The following is a 27612-nucleotide window of genomic DNA, read 5'->3' as shown; positions in this document are numbered from 1 at the left end:
ATGAGGGATGAAGTTATCTGCGCCAGTTTGTGTAACAATAAACTAGTGTAATATAACTTGAAGAACTATGACGTCAAATATTTAAGCGGGCGATAAGCATTCCCTCATAAAGCTAAGAAACTCTTGGTTTTGTCTTGTAAAGTTACGCTATGACAGTCACCAAACTTCTAATAACACTTTGAAGTTTAAACCTAACTAACTTGGTCCCGTATACTTGGTTTTTGCACGAATCTTGAAAATTATGCGGTGAAAATATTGACCCCTATATCCGGAAGTGGCCTTCTTACTGGCAAAACTACTGAACCGATTAAATGAAATGTACACAGATAGTTTTGATCCTAAGAGAGGATCCTTTTTAATGCGAGAAAAGGACTTGAAAGAAGTTATTGTCATTGAAATGTTCAAACTTATTTTTTTAGCTGTTGATTAAATCTAAATAAATATGACATTCAAAGTTTGTTAAAATTGTACCCTTACGAGGTAAAATAGATGAATATGAAAGTTTGTATGGAAATTCGACACCTTGTTATAATACTTTCATATTTCAAGTTTCAGGTCCTGGTATGACATTCAAATTTTGTAAAAAAAATACCCCAAAAGGTATGAAATTTTGTCATATTCGTAATTTTTTTATGAAATTGTTTAGTTTCATTGTTCTGGCTTCAATAATGACGCTAACTTCCTATATATATTAATAAAAAACTTTAAACGTATTACAGTACTATCTACTCGCCCCGGCTTCGCACGGGTGTACATATATTATATACATAAACCATCCGCTTGAATTACTCTATCTATTAAAACAACCTCATCAAAATCCGTTGCGTAATCTTAAAGATTTAAGCATACATAGGGACGGACAGACAGAGACAGCGACTTTGTTTTATACTATGTAACGATATTCATTAAAGTATGTATAAATTGTACCTTTAAGAGGTAAAATAGAATAGGATATGAAAGCTTGTATGGAAGCTCGTCATATTCGTTATAAAACTTTCATGTTTCAAGTTTCATGGTTCTAGCTTAAAAAATGACTAAACTTAATAAATACTTTAAGACAACCCTAAAAGCTTATTAAAGTATTTATATACATGTGTTTTATTTATAAAATAATTACCCTAAATAATTGAAAGTGCTATCTAAAGTTACTGTTCCACGCGGACGAAATCGCGGGCACAGCTAGTGGCATGGCACTAATCTGTGCAAGTGGTGGCTATACCTACCATATCATGTAAGTACTTGGATGGTGGCAGTTACTCGCTTTAATTGGATTCCACCACCCTTTGTTTCCCGGACTGCCTTTTTATTTCAATGTTTAATTAGGATTCTTTTGGACACAGAACCGATTGAAATGCCCCCTTTTATTGGCCACTATCTTTTTATGAGGGTCTCACAGGACGGATTCTAGTTTTTATTACATTTATTAGTTTCAGTAGTGGAGGAATAAGTGAAAAATATTTTCCTTCAGCGATATCGTGTTTTTAGTGGAGTTCGCGTCAATTTCTTATCTATAATAATAATAATAATAATTATAATAAAAAGCCAGCAAAAAAAGAATAGAATAATATTTATTACTACCACACATCACAACACAATAATGACGATGCTCACAGCAGCATACAATTATTATAACATATAAATAGAAATAATAAATACAATACAAATCATTAAGAGAAAAAAAAGCGAACAAGAAAATCAAACAAAAGAAAATAATATATAGAAAGAAAGAAAGAAAAATATTTTATTCAGTGCAATGTAAAAAATACAATATAAACAACAAACGAAAAAAAAGAGCAAATAAAATGTACATATAATTAAACTTAATTTACCATAATTAAAAAATAAACATTTTTACATCCAATAATGCACTGAAATGGCTCCACTCAGCTTTAATGTATGTCCTAGTTGAACATACATATAAACACATATACGTGAAAACAATGATAACAAAGCAAAAAAATGCGTATCCACCACTGCGGAGCATCGTCACCGCGTCACTGCGTATTGATGTGTGTGTAAGGGGCCCATCTCAGCATTATGCCATGACAAAAGCCACGACGCTGATTTTCAGTGGAACCCCGAATATGTGACTCACGGACAAATGTGAAGAAAATTTAACTAATATAATACAATAGACTACATACATGTTTAAATATGTAAACAAATAGGAGATGGATGAATGAATAATTATAATATATAATGTATAATATGTGTATTGAATAGACTTATTTCCTAGTGAGTGAATAAAAAACTCAGGTAATGAACAAACTAACTATATATCAATAAGGGTATGCAGGTAAAAATGGGTGAGTATATGCGAAGCATGTCTTTTCTACTATACCGTATTATTGTCAAGTGCTGTTAAAATCACAGAGGTTGATTTAATAATATTAATTTGTACTTGCTTTTAAATGTGTTCAAAGATTAAGTAAGCTGAGAAAACAAAATATACAAATAATAATAATATAATAATCTGCCACCTGCAATGCTGTCTAGTCTTAAGCTAAGCAGAGCTTGTGTTATGTGTACTAGACAACTGACATAAACATAGTTTTTTTGTAAATATATACATATTATTCATAAAAAACTCATAGAACGATACACAAAAACATACCGAGCGAGAAATGGATCCCGCGGTCATCGGAAGTTATCACTACACCGCCGTGTACCTATACATATATATATATAGGTTAATGGTAATAATATACTTATTATTGAGTTTTACTAAAAATAATTAACTAAAGTTGTTGACGTAGGTATACTAAAAATAGGCAATCTTTAATTATAAAGAAGTTTTTTCCAACTTTATTGTCTTTTGTTTATATTTTATGTTCTTATATTTATATTATTTTGTTCAATTAAGTTATGACTCCCGAAATAGCACCTAATCCAAAATTATTTTTATAGCTTTTAAAGCAAAATAGAAATTTATATACAACCAAACAATTTTAGTAATTTTGTTTTTCAGAATTTTTTAAATACTAATATAAATATGTCGATACTAGAAACGTTTTTTTACTGATATAAGCAATATTACTGTAAAGTTTCATCAAAATCCGTTCAGTAGTTTTTGCGTGAAATAGTAACAAACATCCATACTCACAAACTTTCGCGTTTGTAATATTATTAAGATGTAATTAGAAAGAAAACAAGCTAAAGCCCATCTGATGGTTTTTTTTTAGAGGATGATAATGGAATGGTGCTCCCGCCTGCGCTAACGGTTTACGCTGGCGGGGCACCAGTGGAGGATGATAGGATGAACATGATGTCAGATCAGTTAGCCCATTGTGACAAATTCACCAGGAATTTATCACGATGGTTTCCAGGGGGAACCGCGTGGAGGTCGACCTGACGTGGTACATTGCTAGTAATGGGATCATTAGTCCACATTACTAACAATTCTGATGGTAAGTGCTAATCATTGCTATACATGGTCATCACGTTATCATGTAACACCCGTGATATCACTCAGGCGTTTCTATTCTAGAGGATTAATTTGTCATACATATGTATCCTACAATATCATCGTTATATGTCACCCTACAACCAAAACAGTTTGCAAAGCAAGCTTGGCAGCTGAAATAGGTGAGACTGAGGTACCCACTTGGAGACCACTTTTTACATAGTCTCCTTGGCAAACTAATTTATTATTTTTTTTATCATATGGGATAAACGATCTTGCAGTACACCTGATGGTATGCTGCGGATAAACGATCTTGCAGTACACCTGATGGAATTGCAAGTACATTGCCGGCCTTTTAAGAAGAATAAGCTCTTGCCTTGAAGGGTTCAATATTGTATCGGTTCGGAAATACTATTGGAAGGTGCTGGAAGGTGTTTTTTTTTATAACATAGAGGACAAACTATCTCGTGGCTCATCTGATGGTAAGTGATTACCGCCGCCCATGAGCACCCGCAACACCAGGGGAATTGCAAGTACATTGCTGGCCTTTTAAGAACGAATAAGCTTTTCATTTGAACGTTTCAATACCGTATCAGAAACACCATAGCTGGTAGGATATTATATTAAAGAAAACATTATAAAACACGACAAGAGTCAAGATGCATACATAATTAAGGTACTAGCAGCACAGTCTAAAAATATAAATGCATTTTTTCCACATAACAATTTCTAAAGTATATGAAATTAATGTGACTATTTAAAAGTGCTTATATTAAGTTTATCTCTCTCTCTCTCATTTATGTGTCGCAGAAGAAGTTGCGCGGGTTAACTAGTGTATTATGTATATAAAACAGTGCGAAGAAATTTTGGAAAAAGGTATAATTTGCTAGTAGCTTACTCACCATTCTTTTCATATTTTTTGATACCCCTTTATTCCCATTAAAGGGGTATCAAACAAACGAGCTTGCGGCTCACCTGATGGTAGATGATTACTGCCGCCCATGAGCACCCGCAACACACGCACAACAGCAAACAGGGGAATTGCAAATGCGTTGTCGGCCTTTTAAGAACGAATATGCTCTTTCCTTGAAGGTTTCAATATCGTATCAGAAACATCATAGCTGGAAGCTGATTATATTAAAGAAAACATTATAAAACACTAGCTTTTGCTCGCGGCTTCTGTCTCGTTAATTTATCCCCTTAGGGGTGGAATTTATCAAAATCCTTTCTTAGCGGATGCCTACGCCATAATAGCTTCATGCATGCAAAGTCTCAGCTCGATCGGTTTAAAATTTACAAAGTTTTATACAAACTTTCATCTCCTATTTCATCCTCTTGGGGGTAGAATTAATCAAAATCCTTTCTTAGCGGATGCCTACGTCATAACATCTGCCTGCATGCCAAATTTTAGCCGGCTCCGTCTAGTGGTTTGGGCTGTGCGTTGATAGATCATTATGTCAGTCACCTTTGAGTTATATATATTTAGATAACAAGAGTCAAGATGCATACATAATTAAGGTACTTGCAGTTAATATTTAGCTGAGCGTCGTCAGTCTAAAAATATAAATGCAAATTTTCCACATAACAATTTCTGGAGTGTATGAAATTATCTTAAAATTGTACTTAATTTGCGTGTCTACATATTTTCATAGCAGATAACTATAGGGCTACCTACACAGGTGCGTAAGTAGAAATAATTTAGTTTTTGCTTATAGCAAAAACTACACTACTAACACGCTGCTCTCCTAAAGTTTGGTACAAGGCAGAAGAGAATAGAGGATTGTGATCTTATTAACAAATATTACAAAACAGCTGATAATAAAAATTAAACTGAAAAATAATTTTGATATATTTTAATATTTTTTCTTGAAAGGTATTGGTTAGTAATGGGGATCATTGCAGTTTAACCTCGATGGTCTAACGGTTCATGGATTTACTTCATTCGTCGCGAGTTTGATTCCCCGTACGGTCCGAAGAGTTGTATTTACGAGATTGATTGTTTGTATCTGTCTGGGTGTTTTCTATGTATATATTTACGAAAAAATGTATGTATATTTTTGTATCAACTCAAGCGTTCCTCTTAGATTGGGACTAGATGGCGCTATATAAATTGTCCTGGTCCTAAATGTAAATTGTAATGTAAATTATTATTTTTTTGTATAAGATATACAAAAACATAATAATACATAATTTCTGTAATCGACACTGTTTTATTTTCTTTCTTGCTTAATACATGTTGTAAATTTACAATACAATAAATATTTATTACATATAACAATTGTTGATTTTCATAACTTACTTTGTGTCTGTCTGTAAGATTTAAGCATACATAGGGACGGACAGACAGCGACAGCAACTTTGTATTATACTATGTAATGATGATATATCTCCATCAATGAGTAGAGTATTCACTATAAATATTATACTGATTTTAAGTGCACCTAGTTTCATTTGTACCAAAAATATTGCTTGATCAAAATCCGCTTTTTTCTTATCACTTGATATTATTTACCTTTAAAACCGGTAGTAAGTTGGGATGCAGCCTCTGCAACGCGTGCCACATCTGCTCCGCTCGTGCAAACTTTAAACTGAAGCTTTTAACTGTTTTTTTTATATGTTCACTCTATTTCCCACAGCGCCATCTAGTCCAAAACTAAGCTGATTTTATACTATGCGTATTAAACTTATGGATATATGTAATTATATTTTAATATATTTTTTCATGTAATTGGAATAATAAACACGCTTTTGCTTCGCCTGATGGTAAGTGGGAACTGTCATCTACATATATACATGATCAGCACTACGACATCACGTTATCATGTGACACCCGTGATACCACTAGTATTAGACAGCTAATACTCAGATATATTAATTATATATTAATGCATACATAGTATACATAGAAAACACTCAGACCGATACAAACAAACATACTCATTAATACTCCCCCTGCGATCGATCGAAATAGAAATAGAAATAATCTTTATTCAAATAAACTTAATATAAGCACTTTTGAATAGTCAAGTTTTTTTAATCTACCGCTTTTTCGGAATGCAGATTCATCACAAGAAGAATAAACAAGAAACTTGAGTGTTGCTCTTTTAAATAAATATTGATTTACTAATATTTAATTAACAACAAGGATTAGGTATGCGACAATCAACATAGAAACCGCTACGCACTTAATCTCTGTTCAATCAGATAACAAAATTCCAAGTCCAATTCAAATGGGGATCGAAATTACGACGGCCTGAGCCGAGGTTCGAACCCCTAGTGGTGCCCTCAGACTAAAGTCGTATCCGTCAAGCAGGAGTTGGCCTTCAGCCGCTCCATAAGTCCTTCCGCGGGTTTGGAGTGCCATCTGCACTCGCCCCCTAACGTCCGGTGGAGCAGTAAAGGCCAGCTGCGGCCAACAGCATTAGAGTAGTCCGAAAAAAAAAATATTTACACCGTGCGTTAGATTCTGAACCTGCGACCATCCGAAGTAAAGCGGTGAGCTAAACCGCTAGACCACCGAGGCCGTCTGGTTTGGCCGTTTATGTAGTAAATGTGTACCAAGTTTTTAATTTGAATATCATCCTATTAGACATTACAAAACCTACATCTGTCAATACTAGTTATTACAAAAAACGTACAACCAAATCTACCGATCCACCTGTAGTGCTTGCATAGTCATTATTAATAAATTCTACAACAATACTATTAGTAGCAGTAGTATAGTAGTATGTCAATTGACCTTTAGACTTGATAATTAAACTAACACACACACTACATCGCTTTGCACCTGGCTCTCCCCACCTTGCGGGCAGGTGGGTGAACAAAAAGATGCTCTGAGGCACCCGCGTCACCTGTTACAGGGAGATGTTATTTATATGAAGGTTAGCTGTGCCCGCGACTCCTCTTGGAATAGTGACCTTGACGAAATAAAGACAAAATATCTATATGTATTTGTATGAGTTATCTAGTTTACCCATAACACAAGCTTCGGCTAGCTTAACTTGGGTCTAGATGGCGCTGTGTGAATTGTCCTGAGATTAATATTATTATTTATTTAACAATTTTACCAAACTTTCATCTCCCATTTCATTTTACCCCCCTATTTTACAAATTATACAAACTTTGAAAGTCATATTTATTTATATTTAATCAACAACCTAAAAACAATTTCAAATATCTAGCTTCAGAAATTACGATACTTTCATACAACATTTCATCTTCTCTTTCAACCCCTTACAACCCTTTTTTTCATTAAAAAGCAGCAAATGTCCTTTTTTAAGGTCTAGACTATCTGTCTACCAATTTTCATTTAAATCGGTTCAATAGTTTTGGCGTGAAAGCAAGACAGACAGACTGTTAGAAATACTTATATTTGTTTTGTAAATACATACATAATGTATATAGAAAACACCCAGACCGATACAAACAATCATACTCATGAATATAAATGTTTGTACCGTGCGAGGAATCGAACCCGCGACCATCGGAAGTAAAGCTAGGTGTTAAACCGCTACACCACCGAGGCCGTCGAATAAAACAGTTATTTTATTTACTTTTCAAGATATTTCTTTCTGTTCCTATTTTTATAAATTGTCTAAGTTCTTTGATGCATAGAATTGAAATCGATCTGTTTCAACTGTGTCTAATGTACAATGGGTCGTGGGTTCGATATCCGATTCAGGAAATGGTGCATATTGTTCTGCCATGGGGGAAAACTCACAAAGCGTTTTTTTATTGTCGCATTATTTGTCACGGTGTTTGGAAACGTCTTAAGTAATCTGAGGTTACCAGTTCGATTCCAATTTTGACCTATTTAGGGATCAGTATGAATGATATTGATTTCTTTGAATAGTAGTTATCATTCATCTGTTTAGACTATATGGTACAGTCGACCTCATAAATATGGTGAGAAGGTTGCTAAAAGGGACAAGTACAGTCCACTTTCTAAAAATAATCTGGCAGCATTAATTTTATTTTTACTAAATTGTTGACGTAATTATATTAAGTTTTTACTATATTTACTAACTACTATTACTAAGGATTACTTAATATTTTTATATTATAAAAAACTACCAATAAATTCTCACTATCTTTCTATCTAATACCGGTGCCCCGCCAGCGTATAACATGAGCGCAGGCAGGCGCACCATTCCATTAAAAATCTTCTCTTCCTCTCCTCTCGTACCCTCTCCTTCTTCTTGTATCCTCTAAAAGAAGGACTTTAAATTTTATGATTTTGAACTGACAAGAAAGTCCAGGATATTTGAAAAAAGAGCACACTCTACACTAAAGAGCACTTTGAGAATAAAATCAGGAATTCCGGAATGATTCGAGATTCCGCACACCACATTCCCGTATAGTCCAATGGCTGAATGCGCGCAAAATTTTAAACTAGCCTCAACTCCACGTGTGGAGGTACTAACCTTCTATTGGAGGAGGCAAGGATAATTATAATAATGATAAATGATGATAATAGTAAATAATGATAATGAAAAATAATGATAATGATAAATGATAATAATGATAAACGGTGATAATGATAATTATTCTAATCAGAGCAATAACTTCTTTGTGATAAACTCGCCCCAATGACTTTCGGACTTTGGTGGCCTATCCATTTAGCACACCGCTTTATTTCCATAGGTCGCGGATTCGATTCCTTGCACGGCAGACATATTGTATTCATATGATTGTTTGTATCGATCTGATCGTTTTATTCTTTATTAGACTTATAAAATTTTACAATTTGGCGAGATTAATGTCATATGGCATGTTATATATATATATATATATATATATATATATATATATATATATATATATTTACAAAAAAAAGTATCTGTGTATTTATATCAGTTGTCTACTACCCATAACAAGCTCTGCTTAGCTTGGGACAAGATGGCGCTGTATGGATTGTCCTGAGTTATTATTAGTATTAGTGTTGCATCTTTGTACATTTTTTACCGCATAAATGCTGGCGAGTGTTCTGAGAAATTGTTCAAATTATCTGAACAATTCCTCAGAACATTAAAACAAATTACTTTAGGTTTTTAATTCGACTTTTGTGTTATCTATCTATACATGCTCGTTTGGGGACAAACGAGGATGCGGCTCACTGTGTGTTCTAAAAAAAAAAAGATCTAGCTAGCCTAATTTGGGTCTAGATGGCTGTGTGAATTGTCTGGAAATTATTATTTTTATTATCCCTTACTCGTGTTAAATTCAGGTGTATTCGTGAATCCTTGTTGAAAAGTCGATACGATGCACCAAAATGGCTGAGATTGAAATTTTTAGCATTCCTCGTGACGTTTGGTCTGTATAGGTATATGAATGTAACATACAGTTTTACACTGTTCTACTACAAACAATTAAAAATATATATTAAAAACTAGCTATAACCGGCGATTTCGTATACCTGGAATTTTATATTTACTTCCTATGGTTGCGGGTTCGATTCCTCGCACGGTATAAACATTTGTTCATGAGTATGATTGTTTGTATCAGCTGGGTGTTTTCTATGCATATTATGTATTTAAAAAATATGTGTCTATGAATATCTATGTGTTGTCTAGTACCCATAACACAAGCTTTCTTTACCTTTGGGAAATAATTATTCATGTACGAGATTTTCATTTAATGTTAGACATAGACACCTATATGAGTACACAATGTAGTTGAATCAGTATACTGAACTGGAAGGTAGGGAAAAGATATTAATACAATAAATTTGACGTTCATAAGCGGCTAAAATGTCCTAAATGAGTAAATCATTAATCACAAAAAAAAATATATATATATATATACATTTGTGGTTATTACATATGTACTTTTGTTTTTGTAAAATGACACTTTAAATTTATATTAATTAAAATATCATTTATATGTATGTTAGTCTGTAAGTTATTTATAATATGGGCCATTAGTAACCTGAATGAATTAAATAAATACATATGTGTGTGGGACTGTGTATAGGGCGCTGGGGTCGGTGCAGCCAACGATGGTGGTAATTAAAGATGCAATATGTAAAAGGATAGTATATTATAAAAATATATGTCATAACAAACTATATGAAAGCAAGAGCAATACAAGGAATCGTAAAAAAAAATGTATAACAAAACCATAGCAACCGATATAAAATATAAATATTTAAAAATAAGGAATAGTCGTACCAGCCAGCGGCCCAAACGTAAGGAGTCCTGTACAATATTTTTGATTTGATTTATATATAAATAATTATAATTCAATTGTAAATTAATCCTTAATCCTCAGAATCTAGAAATTGATTAACACGCCATTCTCCCGAATATGAAAATTCAACGGAAGCGACGTCACGCGACACACGTCACACCCGGCCGGATGTGCCGGCATAACGGCTTAAGCGTCGGAGAAAAAATTACGCGCGTTTTTGGCGGGAAACGAGCCACTTCCGGTTCCGGGAGTCTGAAAGAACTGAATGCTAAGTGGGCGGCGACTGAGGTGTTAAATGGATTGGATTTGTGGTTTATGGGCAATGAATACGTACATTGTACATGTTATGTCTTTGTAACGTCACAAAGAACCATACGGCCAGCCTGATGATAGAATAGAATAGAAAATTCTTTATTCTATTTTACCACTATCTGTTATTCCCGACTTCGTCCGTGTAGAATGTAAGATTTTGTTATCATAATAAATAAAAAGAAAATAACATTAACTATCTGCTAGTGAAAGTCCCGTCAATAACGGTCCAGCTATTTCACAGATTAGCAAGAAAGTGAATAAAATTTTTGTTGTACTACTGTAATGTTTGAGACAGACAAAAAAAATTATATTAATTTTCAGATGTAAGTTGATGAAAAGATGTTAATTTTAAATTACAAACAGTCTTTTATATTTATATATATATATATATATATTTATTTGTATAGTTTATATTTCTATCGGTAACAAAAAGCTATATAAACAACTAAATTACGAAAATAAACCTTATTATTATGTACACAAGTATAATTAATATAGATTTAGGAATAAAGTCGTGCTTAGTATGGACCAATCTAAAAAAAGATATATAAACAACTGAAATACGAAAATAAACCTTATCACTATGTACACAAAGATAATTATTAAAGATTTAGTAATAAACTTGCTTAGTATGAGCCAACCTATAGGGATTCAATCAGTAGTATATTACATTCAGCTCATACAAAAATATACGCTGCAAAGGCCCGGTAAATCAGCTAAGCATAAAACGTAAAGGGCAAAAGGTCTCTTAAACAAAGACTTCTCCAAATGAGTAGGCACTATCTTTGTACGTGAGCCCTTCGGAGGGCTGTGCCCAGGAACTAGCAAGGGTGGAAAGGTTTTTTGATTTTTTTTATCGATTTAAAGGCATAAAGTTCGCCATGTATACAATTTTGTGTGCAAAAGAATAAATAATAATCTCAGAACAATTCACACAGCGCCATCTAGACCCAAGTTAAGCTAGTTAAAGCTTGTGGTATGGTACTAGATAACTGATACATATACATATACATACATATTATACATAGCAAACACCCAGACCGATACAAACAACCATACTCATGAATACAAATGTTTGTGCCGTGCGAGGAATCGAACCCGCGACCATCGGTGGGTAAAGACCGTGTGCTAGACCGCTAGACCACCGAGGGCGTCATTAAATTTATATTATAGTAGCCTTTGCCCGCGACTTCGCTCGCGTTAATTTATCCCCTTAGGGGTGGAATTTATAAAAATACTTTCTTAGGGGATGCCTCCGTCATAGTAGCTTTATGCATGCAAAGTCTCAGCCCGATTGTTTTATAATTGACAAAGTTACATATAAACTTTCATCCTCTATTTTATCCCCTTGGGGGTAGAATTAATCAAAATCCTTTCTTAGCGGATGCTACGTCGTAACATCTACCTACATGACAATTTCAGCCCGATCCGTCCAGTGGTTTGAGCTGTGCGTTGATAGATCACTATGTCAGTCATCTTTGAGTTATATATATATATATATAGACTAGATCTTACTCGAGACTGCGTTTCTTAAGATAAATATGTTTTTTTTAATGCACAGTAATGGAATGCTGCACCCTCCTGCTCTAACGGTATACCAGTGGAGGATGATAAGATGAGCATGAGGTCAGGTCAGTTAGCGTCATATACAACTAAACGAGGTCGTCCCTAAAATAAAAAAAAAACATTACAAGCCAACCAATCCTAATCCAACGTTTTTCTCTAACTCTGGGATGCTGCGGTCCTTAATGAATGAAGTAATTAGAGATACGTTTTAGGCATTTTTACTTTTGTAAATAATAGGCGTGCGCCTCAGAGTGGCGCAGCGTATTTGTTTTATAAGTAAACTAACTGTGACCAGCGGGTTTGTCTGCATTTTTTCGAGATTTAAGCAACGTATAGCTGTCTTTGTAACACCTTTGAAGTAAAACAGTATGTATGCCAAGTGAGAATCAGTTCCAATGTTCGTTATCATCTGCTTCTTCCTTATCCCATTTATTTGTGGTCGTCGTAATATGTTTTTCGCTTCCATTCATCCCTGTTCGCAGTCATCGCGTTATTTACTTCCTTTCTTACCATATCATCTTTCACACAGTCCATCTATCTCTTTTTCGGCCTTCCTCTGCCCTTATAACCATCCACATTCATTTGTAACATCTTTCTTACAATATTATCCTCGTTCCTACGCATTACATGTCCATACCATGATAGACGATTACTCTTCAACCTCTCTGACACCGGTGCCACTTTCAGTTCCAATGTTATCGGTAGGTTTTAACATAGAAAATATAGTACGCAAGCCACACACCCTGGCTTCACACGGGTGTACATGTATTATATATAAACCATTATCTTAAATCACTCTATCTATTAAATAAAAAACCGCTATAAAATCCGTTGTATATATTGTATTGAAGAGACTTGATTTATCAAAAAACACTCGAAAAATACTTTAAAAATCTTCTAGCTAAAGACTGCTCTATTAATTTTTAAACCTCCGTGTGTAGTACATTAGAAACTAAGTATATATATAAAACAGATAATTTTAAAGAAAGCTTTTAATAATACAGATTACTTACTACATTATCAGTGAGTGACATGCAACTGGGTAAAGCAACGAGATCAAGCTAGTTCATTATCATCACTACATAGTATAAAACAAAGTCGCTGTCGCTGTCGCTGTCTGTCCCTATGTATGCTTAAATCTTTAAAACTACGCAACGGATATTGAAGCGGTTTTTTTAATAAGTAGAGCGATTCTAGAGGAATGTTTATATATACAGGGTGTTCGGCGGATCGTTGAACATAAGAAAATGGAAGGTAGGTGAGATCGTCTCCTATCTATTCAGGCCGTAAAAAAATCTTGTACTTAAAAAACTATTGAGATGATTTTTTATCTTAATTTTTTTAAATTTCATCCCTTTTGAACCTTAATACGCCTATAAGGTTTCCTTTGTTATAGCTAAGCCCATTTTTTTCACTTTTACAAATTTAAAGAATTGTAGTTTTGAAAAATATGTAGTTGTTGTATGTTGATGCTAAAAAAAAAGCCCGAATTTTTAAAAACAGGTGATGAAAAGATTCGATTTTAAATGTACTTTCGCTATCTGTTCGTTTAGATCTTTTAAACTACGCAACGGATTTTAATGCAGTTTTCAGCAATAGACAAAGTGATTCAAGGGTAAGGTTTATATATCTATATATATAATAAATGTACACCCGTGCAAAGCCAGGGCGAGTAGATAGTATTTTAATAAAACCCACTTTACGAGATGTTTTTGCTTGTTTCGTAGAGCACACCTCAGGAACATTTGTTCCGGTCAGTAAAGTAAATAAAATGTACCACTCCAAGAAGGCTGTTGTGGAGGAAATCTCGTATTTATGAGAGACAGAATAAACCACTTAGAACGAATTATTGGGGTGTCTCCCTGACTTGCTGCACTTACTTGTTTGTGCTGGAAGTAAGTAAGAAATATTTTACAAGTGGCTTCTCTTCCGATGATCGTCGGTTCGATGCCTGCACAATACAAAGTTAAATAGATGGGTGAATAGATAGTTTATTTAAATCCAAAACATTATAGATAAAGTCAATGGGTCTTTTATGGGAATGTAGTGGAATTATCTTTAAATAATTTTAAAACACCAATCTAAATATATAACTCAAAGGTGACTGCGTAGTGATCTATCAAAACAAAGCCCAAACCACTGGACGGATCGGGCTGAAATTTGGCATGCAAGTAGATGTTATGACGTAGGCATCCGCTAAGAAAGGAGTTTGATTAATTCTACCCCCAAGGGGATAAAATAGGGGATGAAAGTTTGTATGAAACTTTGTCAATTTTAAACCGATCGGATTGAGACTTTGCATGCATAAAGCTACTATGACGTAGGCATCCCCTAAGAATGGATTTAGATAAATTCCACCCCTAAGGGGATAAATTAACGCAAGCGAAGCCGCGGGCAAAAGCTAGTTAAATCATATTTGTTGAGCAAAGCCTATTACTCACTAAACAATCGTTGGTAACCGTTTTAGACATCTTATTTATAGCTTATGTTTTTTATAATACTATATTGTTTTACATATATAACATAAGTCAATATAGTTTTTGCGACTATACCGGTGCCTTCCTTCTTTGCTCGTCGCGTCTTGATCTCCTTTCTTCACACGATTACTTAAATGACAAATGTGAATGGCAATAGTTGTTCATGCACGAGATTTTCAGTTAATGTTAAGTATACACGCCTATATACAGAACTCGATCTATGGGAGTGCAGACCAGGCATTTGCCCAGAGCGGCAAAGAATATAGGCTATATAAGTAAGCTCTCTCGTGATCTTCGCTCATCTTCTAATCTCCTGCTTTATACTCCTTCTCATCGTTCTAACTTCTCATCCCAATCCTTCACTATTTCTATAGAAATAATCTTTATTCAAATAAACTCATTACAAGCACTTTTGAATAGTCATATTTTGATTCTACCACTTATTCGGAATGCAGATTCATCACAAGAAGAATGAGTAAGAAACTTGTGTGTTGCTCTTTTTAATATATGTTTTTTTATATAAATAATTACAGTATAACAAGTAAGAGGCATGCGATAATCAACATAGAAGTCGCTACGCACTCATTATGTAATCAGATAATATTGTCAGTGCTATGGATTTAAAGTTTTTCTATAAAAACATTATTATCGTTAACAAATTCTTCAATTTTTAATTTTCTTTAATACAAACTCTTCCTATGTTGTATAAATAATTAAAAAATAATAAAGGAATGTATAAGCATCACATCGATAACGAATTTTTCTTATAACTACTCTAGAGATAAATAGTGTAGCTTGTGATGCTAAGAAAAAAACTGGCCTATGTCCGGCAGTAGACGAGATATTGGGACGGTGTTATGCCGAATGAATCCAACATACTCTTAATTAACTTTCAAATTCAAATACCAAAATCATTTATTCATGTAATATTTTCCCTACCATCCATTTCAGTATACAAATTCAATTGAGAAGAACTGGCAAGAAACTCTATTGAATTTCTCTTTTTTAATTTGAAATTCAAATTCAAATACCAAGATCATTTATTCATGTAATATTTTCCGTAGCGTCCATTTCAGTATACAAATTCAATTGAGAAGAACTGGCAAGAAACTCTATTGAATTTCTCTTTTTTAATTTGAAATTCAAATACCAAAATCATTTATTCATGTAATATTTTCCCTACCGTCCAATTCAGTATACAAATTCAATTGAAAAGAACTAGCAAGAAACTCTATTGAATTTCTCTTTTTTAATTTGAAATTCAAATCGAAATACCAAAATCATTTATTCAGGTAATATTTTCCCTACCGTCCATTTCAGTATACAAATTCAATTGAGAAGAACTGGCAAGAAACTCTATTGAAAGAAAGAAATTCAAAAGATAATTGTTTAATTGGTACACTGAAAATAATTTTTAAAATTAAGTTTACATTTTATATTGAATTTCTCTTTTTTAATTTGAAATTCTAATTCAAATACAAAAATCATTTATTCATGTAATATTTTCTCTACCGTCCATTTCAGTATACAAATTCAATTGAGAAGAACTGGCAAGAAACTCTATTGAATTTCTCTTTTTTAATTTGAAATTCAAATCGAAATACCAAAATCATTTATTCAGGTAATATTTTCCCTACCGTCCAATTCAGTATACAAATTCAATTGAAAAGAACTAGCAAGAAACTCTATTGAATTTCTCTTTTTTAATTTGAAATTCAAATTCAAATACAAAAATCATTTATTCATGTAATATTTTCTCTACCGTCCATTTCAGTATACAAATTCAATTGAGAAGAACTGGCAAGAAACTCTATTGAATTTCTCTTTTTTATTTTGAAAAGCCAGGTTTTTTTACATCTTTTACTTGTATAGATGTCTATATCTGATATTAAATGAAATTCCCGTGCATAAATTACTATTACTAAACACGTTTGCCATACCCGTCCGATAGATCCCCCGGCCAATTCAAACGGGGATCGAAGTTACGACCCTAGCGGTGCCCTCAGGCACCGCTAGGGTTTTGAACATCAGACCTCAGATTAAAGTCGTATCCGTCACGCAGGAGTTGCCTTTCAGCCGCTCCATAAGTCCTTCCTTTGGTTTGGAGTGCCATCTACACTCGCCCGCTATCGTCCGGTGAAGCTGTAACGGTCAGCTGCGGCCAACAGCTTTAGATTAGTCAGAAAAAAAAAATCATTTGCCCTTCAATTCAAGTGCATTTGAAACTATTAACAGCTTAGCTTCTTCTGAGCTCGAAAGCACTCTGAACTGACAGTAGGTTAGACATATCATAAGAGTCTGTAATAGACCTACATGAATAAGGATATTTTTATTCGATTTAATGTAGTCGGTATTTCATGTGGCATAACTCAGTCCACACAACGACCGGTTTTGTAATAAAAAGTGATAGTACAGGTCGACACCCGCAGGTGCATCAAGCAGATGCGATGCACTTTATGTTGCTGTTCGTATCCCAGTTCAGGCATTTCCAGAAAATACCTTTTATTTTTTTATGAATAATAATACGTTGCACCCACTTGGGCTGTTATTATATACTGATGGGGCACCAGTGGGCATTTATGGCGGGTCAAATTAGCTCATAAAAGCCAATTAAACACAATAGAGTTTTTATTATTATTTGTTATTATGAACGCGTGGAGGTCGACCTGACACGGTACGTTGCTATCAATATACGTCCTAGCTTTTTATAATAATATTACACAGGTGAAGACAGTCTTGTTGATCTATCTCAAGATATATAGCTCATCTAAAAATGAAGGTATATAACATTAAGCTATGACAAACAGGAGCGGAGCGTCAATGAAAAATGTTGCAAAAACAGAGAAAATTCATTCACACACAAAGTCGCTATCGCTGTCTGTCCGTCCCTATGTATGCTTAAATCTTTAAAACTACGCAACGGATTTTGAAGCGGTCTTTTTTAATAGATAGAGTGATTCGAGAGGAAGGTTTATATATATAATACATGTACACCCGTGCGAAGCCGGAGCGAGTAAGTAGTATTTCATTAAAAATCAAATCTCGTTACAATATCGAACTTGTACTAATCTAAGTCAATAATTTATTTATTTATTTAAACTTTATTGAAATTTTTATACAATAGGCGGGCTTAATGATAATAGCGGCTAACCTTAGAGAGTGCAGAGATACTCCAAGGCGATTAGAAGCAATTTAGTAGAAGACGTTTCACGAAATGTCCGACTTTCTTAGCTGACTGCGACATATTCTTGTTTGTGTTTGTTGAGTTCGAGTCCCGGAAGACTGGCCGAGTTAAACCCGATAAAAAGATACTTACCGACTAATATGACAGATTTTAATACTTAACTAGCTGTAAACCGCAGCTATGCGTAAATTAGAATAAAAAGTTAATCTATAGTAGCGGCCGTCTGGCCGATTATTCGTTTAATTTAAATTATAAAGTTATTCAAGTTTTTTTGTTTAAGACTGTACACATTTCAATATATCTTACAAGCTTTTGTCCGCTGCTTCACTCTCGTTAATTTATCCCCTTGGAATGGCGGAATTTATCAAAATCCTTTCTTAGAGGATGCCTACGTCATAGTAGCTTTATTCATGCAAAGTCTCAGCCCGATCGGTTTAAAATTGACAAAGTTTCATACAAACTTTCACCCCCTATTTTATCCCCTTGGGGGTAGTATTAATCAAAATCGTTTCTTTCCCGTTCATCCTGTAATAAGTCTGCGTTCTGAATAAGCGGTAAAATAAAAAAATACTATTCAAAAGTGCTTATATTAAGTTTATTTGAATAAAGATTATTACCACTATACTATACCACTATACTATATATACTATATACTATTTCTGAACCACAATAGTCATCCAACCAAACATTGACATTGTCCCTGAGTCAATACAGTTCATTACCTGTTAATTATATTGGATCCGCCACCCGGATGTAATTTACATTATTATCCGGTTTAATGCAGTTACAACCGGTTAGTTTGCTCCCTGGAGCCTCCTCTTAGCTCTGTTGTTAACATCAAATTGTACTAGTCCAGTTATATTTATGTGTTTTTAACTGTCTTTTAAAACGTCTACGTAGAAGTCTTATTTTCTTTAATAAAATCAGAATATATGTGTAGTTAAGTAATAATAGTTTAAATATAAACGTTTAGTAATTATAATAACCCTGGACAATTAACACAGCGTCATCTAGTCCCAATTTAAGCAGAGTTTGTGTCATGAGTAGTAATGAGTACTAGATAACTGATATAAATACTTTTTTTGTAAATACATTCATAATATACTTAGAAAACACCTACGTCTATACAAACAAGCATACTCATGGATATCGTGGTGTATTTAATATTTGTGCGAGGAATCGAACTCACGACCGTCGGAAGTGAGGCGGTGAGTTCAACCACTAGACCACCGAGGGCGTCAATTGTATTGGAGCCTTAAAGATTTATATTGTATTCTTTTAAAAAAAACATAGAGAGAGATACAATAAAGGAAGGTTTAAATTACACTTTAAAATCTTAAAAATCTAAATATAAAATCTTAAAAAACACAGAGGTAGGCTTTGTAAAGTCATCAGATATACCTCTCTCACCTGATCATCATCCACTGGTGCACCACCAGCGTATACCGAGCAGACCGGGGCACCGTTCCATTATCAACCACTAGCACAATCCATATTATTAAAAAAATAAATATTGACCCTTTCCATCTGGTGGGTCACAGGCCTGACCTCATGATAATCCTCTTCTGGTGCCCCACCAGGGTAAACTAGGCAGATCGGGGCACCATTCCATTATCAACCGCTAAAAATCCACGTTATTATTAAAAAATAAATATTGACCCTTTCCATCTGCTGGGTCACTGCCCTGACCTCATGATCATCCTCTTCTGGTGCCCCACCAGGGTAAACTAGGCAGATCGGGGTACCATTCCATTATCAACCGTTAAAAAATCCACATTATTATTAAAAAATAAATATCGACCCTTTCCATCTGGTGGATCGTCATTTGTCATTTCACTTGCCATAGCGTTCATAAGTATACCTGAAAGTTTTTTTTTGCGGATGATAATGTAATGATGCACCCGCCTGCGCTAACGATTTACGCTGGCGGGGCACCAGTGGAGGATGATAAGATGAACATGAGGTCAAGTCAGTTAGCCCATCGTAACAAATTCACCAGGAATTTATTACGATGGTTTCCAGGGGGAACTGCGTGGAAGTCAACCTGACATGGTACATTGCTAGTAATGGGATCATCAGTCCACATTACTACCTATCACCTTCCCCCTATACCTGAAAGTTATCTATGATTATATTCAACTGCATAGAAACAAAGTTCGTCAACCACATGTGGTGGTACGATAATTTAACATCCCCTCCAGAGGAACACATTATACAATGAAAACTTTGGCCGTATCAAATCGCGGCTGAAGTACTACATAATATATTTATAATACAAAAAAAAATGGGACAATAAAAAACAGTCGAGAAACAAATAAATTTAATTAAAAAAAAATAAATAAAAAAAACCTCATGTGGTAGTAGGTAGTTCGTTCAACCAGTTGTAGGTCAATAGGTGTTATATTCGCAAAACTGCAATAGTTAATTTTTTGCAATAAGTTAGTTAATTTCGTTGATGGAATTGATGACTCTACCTGATACTATGTGTTGCTACCATGCAAGTTTATTCTGTTTAATTATTGCGCAAGTATGAGCAATTTTTGTAATTAACTAAGTTTCTTTCTTGTAGTTAAATATTAGTTTATTGATTTAAATAATGTCTTTATTTGTTTAAAAAATATGATTAATTCTCAATTTATGATTTGAATTTAAAATGCATAAAAGAAGAGTGGCAGAAAATAACAGTTAAATTTCTTACCCATTTTAATTAATATAACAAACTAGCTGTTACTGTACTTTGGATAATATACAACTGATAAACATACAAACATACTTTTTTTCTAAATATATCTATACATATAAATAAAATTGGAGTGTCTGTTTGTAATATTGAAATAACCGTTTTTTACTACATGCATATGAATATAAATACGGTACATAAAAATAAATAATATTTTTTTACAATTTTTGTCTGTCTGTCTGTCTGTTTGTTTGTTCCAGCTAATCTCTGAAATGGCTAGACCGATTTTGACGGTTTTTATTGGCAGGTAGCTGATGTAATAAGGAGTAAATTAGGCTACTTTTAATTTAGAAATATTCATATATTTTAGAAAAGTAAAGTTATATTATATTCCACGCGGACAAAGTCGCGAGTACAGCTGGTATATAATAAATATAAACTAAAGAATATTATCTATTTTATTATCTGCTTTTACTAATTCTAATTATTTTAATAAACAAGCTGATACTGTATTTTAAAATTATATTTATATAAATATAAATTTATAAATATAATTTATAAATTAACTGAAATAAAAAAAAAATTGTGGCATATATATATTTACATGTACATAATTAGTAAAGACTAATAAAAATAGATATACTAATATATACTTTTGTATTGTGCGTGGATTGAACCTGCGACCAAATCAACGTACAACTTAGATAATTGAGACGAATCTAACGATCAATTAAATATATACGTGCAGAAAACATTACCATCTTTCTTCGGCAGTCGGCTAAATGAAACGAGACAGGCGTACATTTTTCCAGCTCGTCTCTCCCATCCCCAAGGATATCCCCGGAATGGCACACACTAATTAATGACCCATTTAACTGCTGTTTCGACGGTCTTGTCCGAACTCATAAATTTATTAACTTAGTCGGTGCTGTATTTTTTCAGCATTTTATACTGGTGACAAGAAAATCTGTGTATGGTGACGGTGCGGGAATATACGGTGTATGTCACACTTGGACTATGTATAGGAATACATAGTCTTGTGACTATGTATACTCTGTGAAATACGATACACATGCCGTCTGTATTTTTCATTTATTTATAACATGACATGCTCTCAGTGAGTATTACAGTATAATACCAATGCACTCATCAAGGAATAAACGTATGCAATACATACATTAATAATATTTATAGGTCATAAAAAAAACAAAATTAAAACAAGTAAAAACAGTACTATACAAATTACAATAATATTAATAATCTAGAAATATACTATTTTAACTTACTTTACTTACTTACAATTATTTCATTATGGTTAAGTAATTGTTATTAACAAAATGGACTGTGCTGTCTGACAATAAATTATTTCGTTCATAAGCGGCTAAAATATTCTACATGAATAAATGAATTTGATTTCGGTTTTGATGAGAAGTAAGCTAATCTTACTAAAGCGAAATTTTGTGAGTATGGATCTTTACTCTTTCACACAAAAACTACTGAAGGGATTTGGATGAAACTTTACAATGATATAGCTTGTACTTCAGAATAACACATAGGCTACAAATTTTATGACAGACAGACAGGCGTACATTTTTCCAGCTCATCTCTCCCATCCCAAGGATATCGTCCGAATAGCACACACTAATTAATGACCCATTTAACTGCCGTTTCGACAGTCTTGTCCGAACTCATAAATTTATTTACTTAGTCGGTGCTGTATTTTTTCAGCATTTTATACTGGTGACAAGAAAATTTGTGTATGGTGACAGTGCAGAAATACATCCCACCTATACATAGTCCATGTCACACTTGGACTATGTATAGGAATACATAGTCCAAGTGTGACATATGACATGTCGCGTCACCACACAGTGACATATCAGACACGTGGCACCTATATTTTTAGATACATTTACTTAACCTATGTATGATTACTAACAAAATGGACTATCATAGTCCATTGTCTGAAAATGAATTATTTCGTTCATAAATAGCTATAATATCCTACATGAATTATATTTTGGTTTTGACGATTATGATTATTACATTCACCGCTAATTATATACGCGAAAGTTTGTAAGATGAATGTTTGTAACTCTTTGTCACAAAAACTACTGAAAGGATTTGAGGTTTCACTCGAGTCTGCCCGAGATTACACTCGCATGAAATTTATAGCTACCTGTTATTCTGATCTATATCATCAAAATCCTTTCAGTACTTTTGCGTGAAAGAGTAACAAAAATCCACCCATCCATTTATCCATACTCACAAACTTTCGTATTTATAATATTACTTAGACAACTAAGATAAGTTGTACTTATATATATTTTTTGCAAGAAAAATGATTAAACAACGTATGATGGTAAATATATAAAATGTTTGTGCTGACTGTACGTCACTGTGCGCGCCACAGAGCCTAACACGTAGGATCGTTATCTTAATCGATATTGTTCTTAATTGATATACGATTTCGATTTATTTTTATTTGTGCCGTGTTTAACTACTTTTTACCTATTGGCAATAACAATATTCATTTCAATTCTACTATTAATATACTATTCAAAAACAACAAAGTTTGAAATTGGATGAAGAATCGATTGGAGGGGGATGATACCCTCGTGTCTGTGGCACCCTTTATGTTTAACTAGCTACTCGCCCTGGCTTCGCACGGGTGTACATGTATTACATATATAAACCTTATTAGGCACATTAATTTTAGAAGAAAAAGTCTAATCAATCTCATTTAAAATATGTAATCATGTTGCTAAGTAACAGTTGACATGTAACGTGCAACTGATCGGAACGAAAATAAATTATATTTACTGCTCTATATGTGTAATCCACTGAATATCTCCATCAAACCTTCCTCTTGAATCACTCTATCTATTAAAAAAACGTCTTCAAAATCAGTTGTGTAGTATTAAAGATTTAAGCATACATAGGGATAGACAGCGACAGCGACTTTGTTTTATGCTATGTAATGATGATGGTGATGATTACCAGTTACCACCAGACCGTCAATTTATTTGAAATTCCAGTCAAATAAAAATAGTACTATATATAAAAATTGTTGTTAAGTCAGCAAATTGAACGAACAGAATTAACGATTTGTGATATTATTGAATGATAAATATGAATGAATAATTGTGAATGATATTATTTTATGCACGATTTTATGATATTGAATTTTATGCTGTTTATATTCAGAGAAAAAAATATATGTAGAAATAGAAATAGAAATAATCTTTATTCAAATAAACTCATTACAAGCACTTTTGAATAGTCATATTTTGATTCTACCACTCATTCGGAATGCAGATTCATCACAAGAAGAATGAGCAAGAAACTTGTGTGTTGCTCTTTTTAATAGATGTTTTTTTTTATATAAATAATTACAGTATAACAAGTAAGAGACATGCGATAATCAACATAGAAGTCGCTACGCACTCATTATTAATGTAATCAGATAATATTGTCAGTGCTATAGATTTAAAGTTTTTCTATAAAAACATTATTATCGTTAACGAATTCTTCAATTTTATAGTAAGCTTTGTATGTAATTATGTATACACTAATAAAATAATAATTATATCTTTGAATATTTAATATATAGATTTTAGTTATATTTTAATTTTGTTAATAAGTATATTTAATATTCCTATACTTATTAACAAAAATAAGTAATAATTTTACTAAAATTACTATAAATATAAAAAAAAATATATGTATGTGAGGGAAAAATAAAACATTTATTATTTCTTACTGTTACTGTATAATTGCATTCATAAACGGGAAACAAGAAAACAAATGAACATACATTTAAACATCGAGCTCAACGATCTTCTTGCCCGATCGTCTATCATTGACCACTATTTTCGAATTTGCATAGAAACCTATTTCAATGACCTCAGTAGTAACCTTTGAGTTACTTAATCGACAGCTGGACATCACATTCCTTATGTTGAGACCCCAGAAGTGATGACCCTTATACTTCTTAGAGTAATTGACAGCAGTACTACCAGATAACGAAGCAGCATACTCAACCTCTATTTTGATAGAGCCTCTAGTAGCGTGCAGTTGACTGACGACAGACTGACCCGGTTCTAACAGGACATTCATGCCTGATGATGTTCCTAGAAGAACGCTCTGCGAATGTTCTACACTTTTGCCGTACGAAGAGGTATAAGTGAAGGATAGAGCACCTCCAGTAGTTTTGTGGCCGATTTTGAAGCCGTATCTAATTTCTTGACCTATGGATAATTCGCCACCAGTCGTCCAAGCTGATGCAACGGTATTTTCGACAGTTTGCGATATACCAACATTGAAAGTTCCTGGTATCGTGCTGTTATTTTCAAAAGTCTGATGCACGACTATAGTAGGTTGGGAAGAGATGCTCATCACCCGCCCGTTCCTGGGCACTAAAGTGCGAGCCACCTCATTCCAGCTGTATGTCTGGTAGAGGTCATTCCATGGTGTAGGGCTACGTACAAATGCGTCATTGGGACGAGCTCCGAAGAAAGTGTTGACGCAGTTCTTCAAATTGTTATCTTCTATGTCGAAGGTCTTACGCTCCATGTCAGAGATGATTTCGATGTCTCTGCCAGAAGTGTATACCTTCATCTGCGAGGCATCACCTTCAGCGAAGGTCCCCTCCAGCTCGATGTCAATTTTCGCCAGTACTAGCGAGGGTAAAAGCAGAAGTAAATACCCAGCCATGTTGTATCTGAAACAGAATGTGAAACTTAAAAAAATGGCAACACAATTCCATTATTTTGTATGAAAAAATGTTTGTAATTAACAGATTTTTATTAACAAAATACTAATTTAAATCATTACAAAAAAAAATAACAAGTTACTAAATAAAAAGTTACGTCAAAATCGAGACGTTGTAGATTTAGTAACGATCATAAAAATCAAAAGTACCTTTGTGACGGTAGAAAAAAGTAGAAAATTAATAAATGACAAGTAAAAAAAAATATTGAAATTGTAATATTACATTAATAAATGCTTTAGAAAATATTAAAAAAAATATTACAAAGAGTAACGAATAAAAAAATAAAATTTTCACTGTTTTTAAATATTTAATTATATAAATATATATGTATCATGTATATATAACTGTATATCTTAAACAAAATATATATTTCATATTTTTAAATTGCCTTTACTTTATTGAAATATGTGTAACTAATTAAAATTAACACTGACTGTACACGACATAATAGATAGGAAAAATATATATAAATTTAATATAAAAAAAATAATATACTTAAATTTACTTTGTAATTTAGTAAGTACTTAGTATTACTTACATTACTTATAATTCCAACGAGATCTTGAGGAGCACTGCAGTATTATTAATTCAGTTTATGCTTATATTGATTTGTTAGGTATACAATAGTTTAGTGTTTTTTGTATATGTAGCTATTATCTCATGTAATTTGAAACTCGGTCCAAATATGATTAGCAATTAGAAATTTGATGATTTCAATAATTTATAATTAATAAATGCATCGCTGAAGCCAGCACTATTTTGGTGTTATAAAACTAACTACACGCCCCGGCTTCGCACGGATGTACATGTATTATATAACAAAGAAAGAAAGAAAATTGTTTATTTGGTACACTGAAAATAATTTTTAATTTTATATATTACATTTTTATATATATAATTACAGTTAAATAGGTCTCCGCTCAGCATATGTCGTGACGGGGTGCCACGACGCTGGTTTTCAGCGGATACCTTCATATATAATAAAATAATACACATACATACATAAATCTAAGCGGATAACACAGAGTAAACATTTACGACATACTACCATATATAAACCTTTCTCGTGAATCACTCTATCTATTAAAAAATCCGCTTCAAAATTCGTTGCGTAGTTTTAAAGACTTAAGCATACATATGGACAGACAGCGACAGCGACTTTGTTTTATACTAGGTTTGTCGCCATTGCGTTGTTTACACACCAGGTTACATTTTAGGCGGAGCGCGTTTATTCTTAAAAACTCAGTCTTGACCGATCGGATTTTTTTCGTATTGATAAATAAAGGCCCATCAAGCCCTTTCGATATATGGTCACAAAGAGTGCAATCTTATCTCTAATCGCTCCGCGCTTCGCGACCAGCTCATTAAAAATATCAAGTCAAATCGGAAGTCATTTATTCATGTAGGACACATTATAGCCGCTTATGAACTTTATGCTTTTTTGTTAATATCTTTTCTGACCGTTCAGTTCGGTATACAGATTCAATTGTTCAATTTTTTCGTTTAATCCTTACCATACATATATAGACATATAGAGGAAAAGGCAAAATCGTATATTTCAATAATATATACCCGACTAATACAGGGGTTGGATGGAAAATATAGCAGCTATATATTTATTTATTTATATAACTTCAATGCACAAAATACCAAGGTAAAAGTACATATGGAGGACTTAACGCCTTACGGCATTTTCTACCAGTCAACCACAGGTTGTGCATAGTTTGTAGGCGGTGCAAATGTAATCAATAAGAAAAATAATACCTATGTCATAAATAATATATATTTACTAAACGTAAGTACATGTAAACATACATATACAAATACATACAATATATATAAATATGAATAAAATACATACCTAAATATACCATATACATATCATATCACTTTGTATCGTCAATATGTTACTATGATGCTTTCATATATATATGTATATATATAATGTTACTACCGTACACAGTTTTAAAAAAACATCACAAAGAATATTTTATAAAAAAACAAATTTTAGGCATTCCACGGAAATTT

The 27612-nt window shown here is 33.2% G+C and overlaps 1 protein-coding gene across 1 annotated transcript in view; it reads right to left on the bottom strand.

The window, feature by feature from the left end:
• Positions 1–24629: 24629 nt before the first annotated feature.
• LOC131849327 (spherulin-2A-like) overlaps positions 24630–27612 on the bottom strand; it is a 254387-nt gene continuing 251404 nt past the window's right edge. Inside the window, exon 2 of the mRNA XM_059199370.1 lies at positions 24630–25533. Coding sequence (XP_059055353.1) covers positions 24630–25526 — 897 coding nt within the window. The 5' untranslated portion in view covers positions 25527–25533. The remainder of the gene's footprint in view (positions 25534–27612) is intronic.

The sequence above is a fragment of the Achroia grisella genome, unplaced genomic scaffold (genome assembly GCF_030625045.1).
Source record: "Achroia grisella isolate CSIRO2021 unplaced genomic scaffold, CSIRO_AGI_Agris_v1 utg1107, whole genome shotgun sequence".
NCBI lineage: Eukaryota > Metazoa > Arthropoda > Insecta > Lepidoptera > Pyralidae > Achroia > Achroia grisella.
Note: the sequence above shows the minus strand (reverse complement) of the source record. Positions and strands in the feature narration are given on the sequence as shown.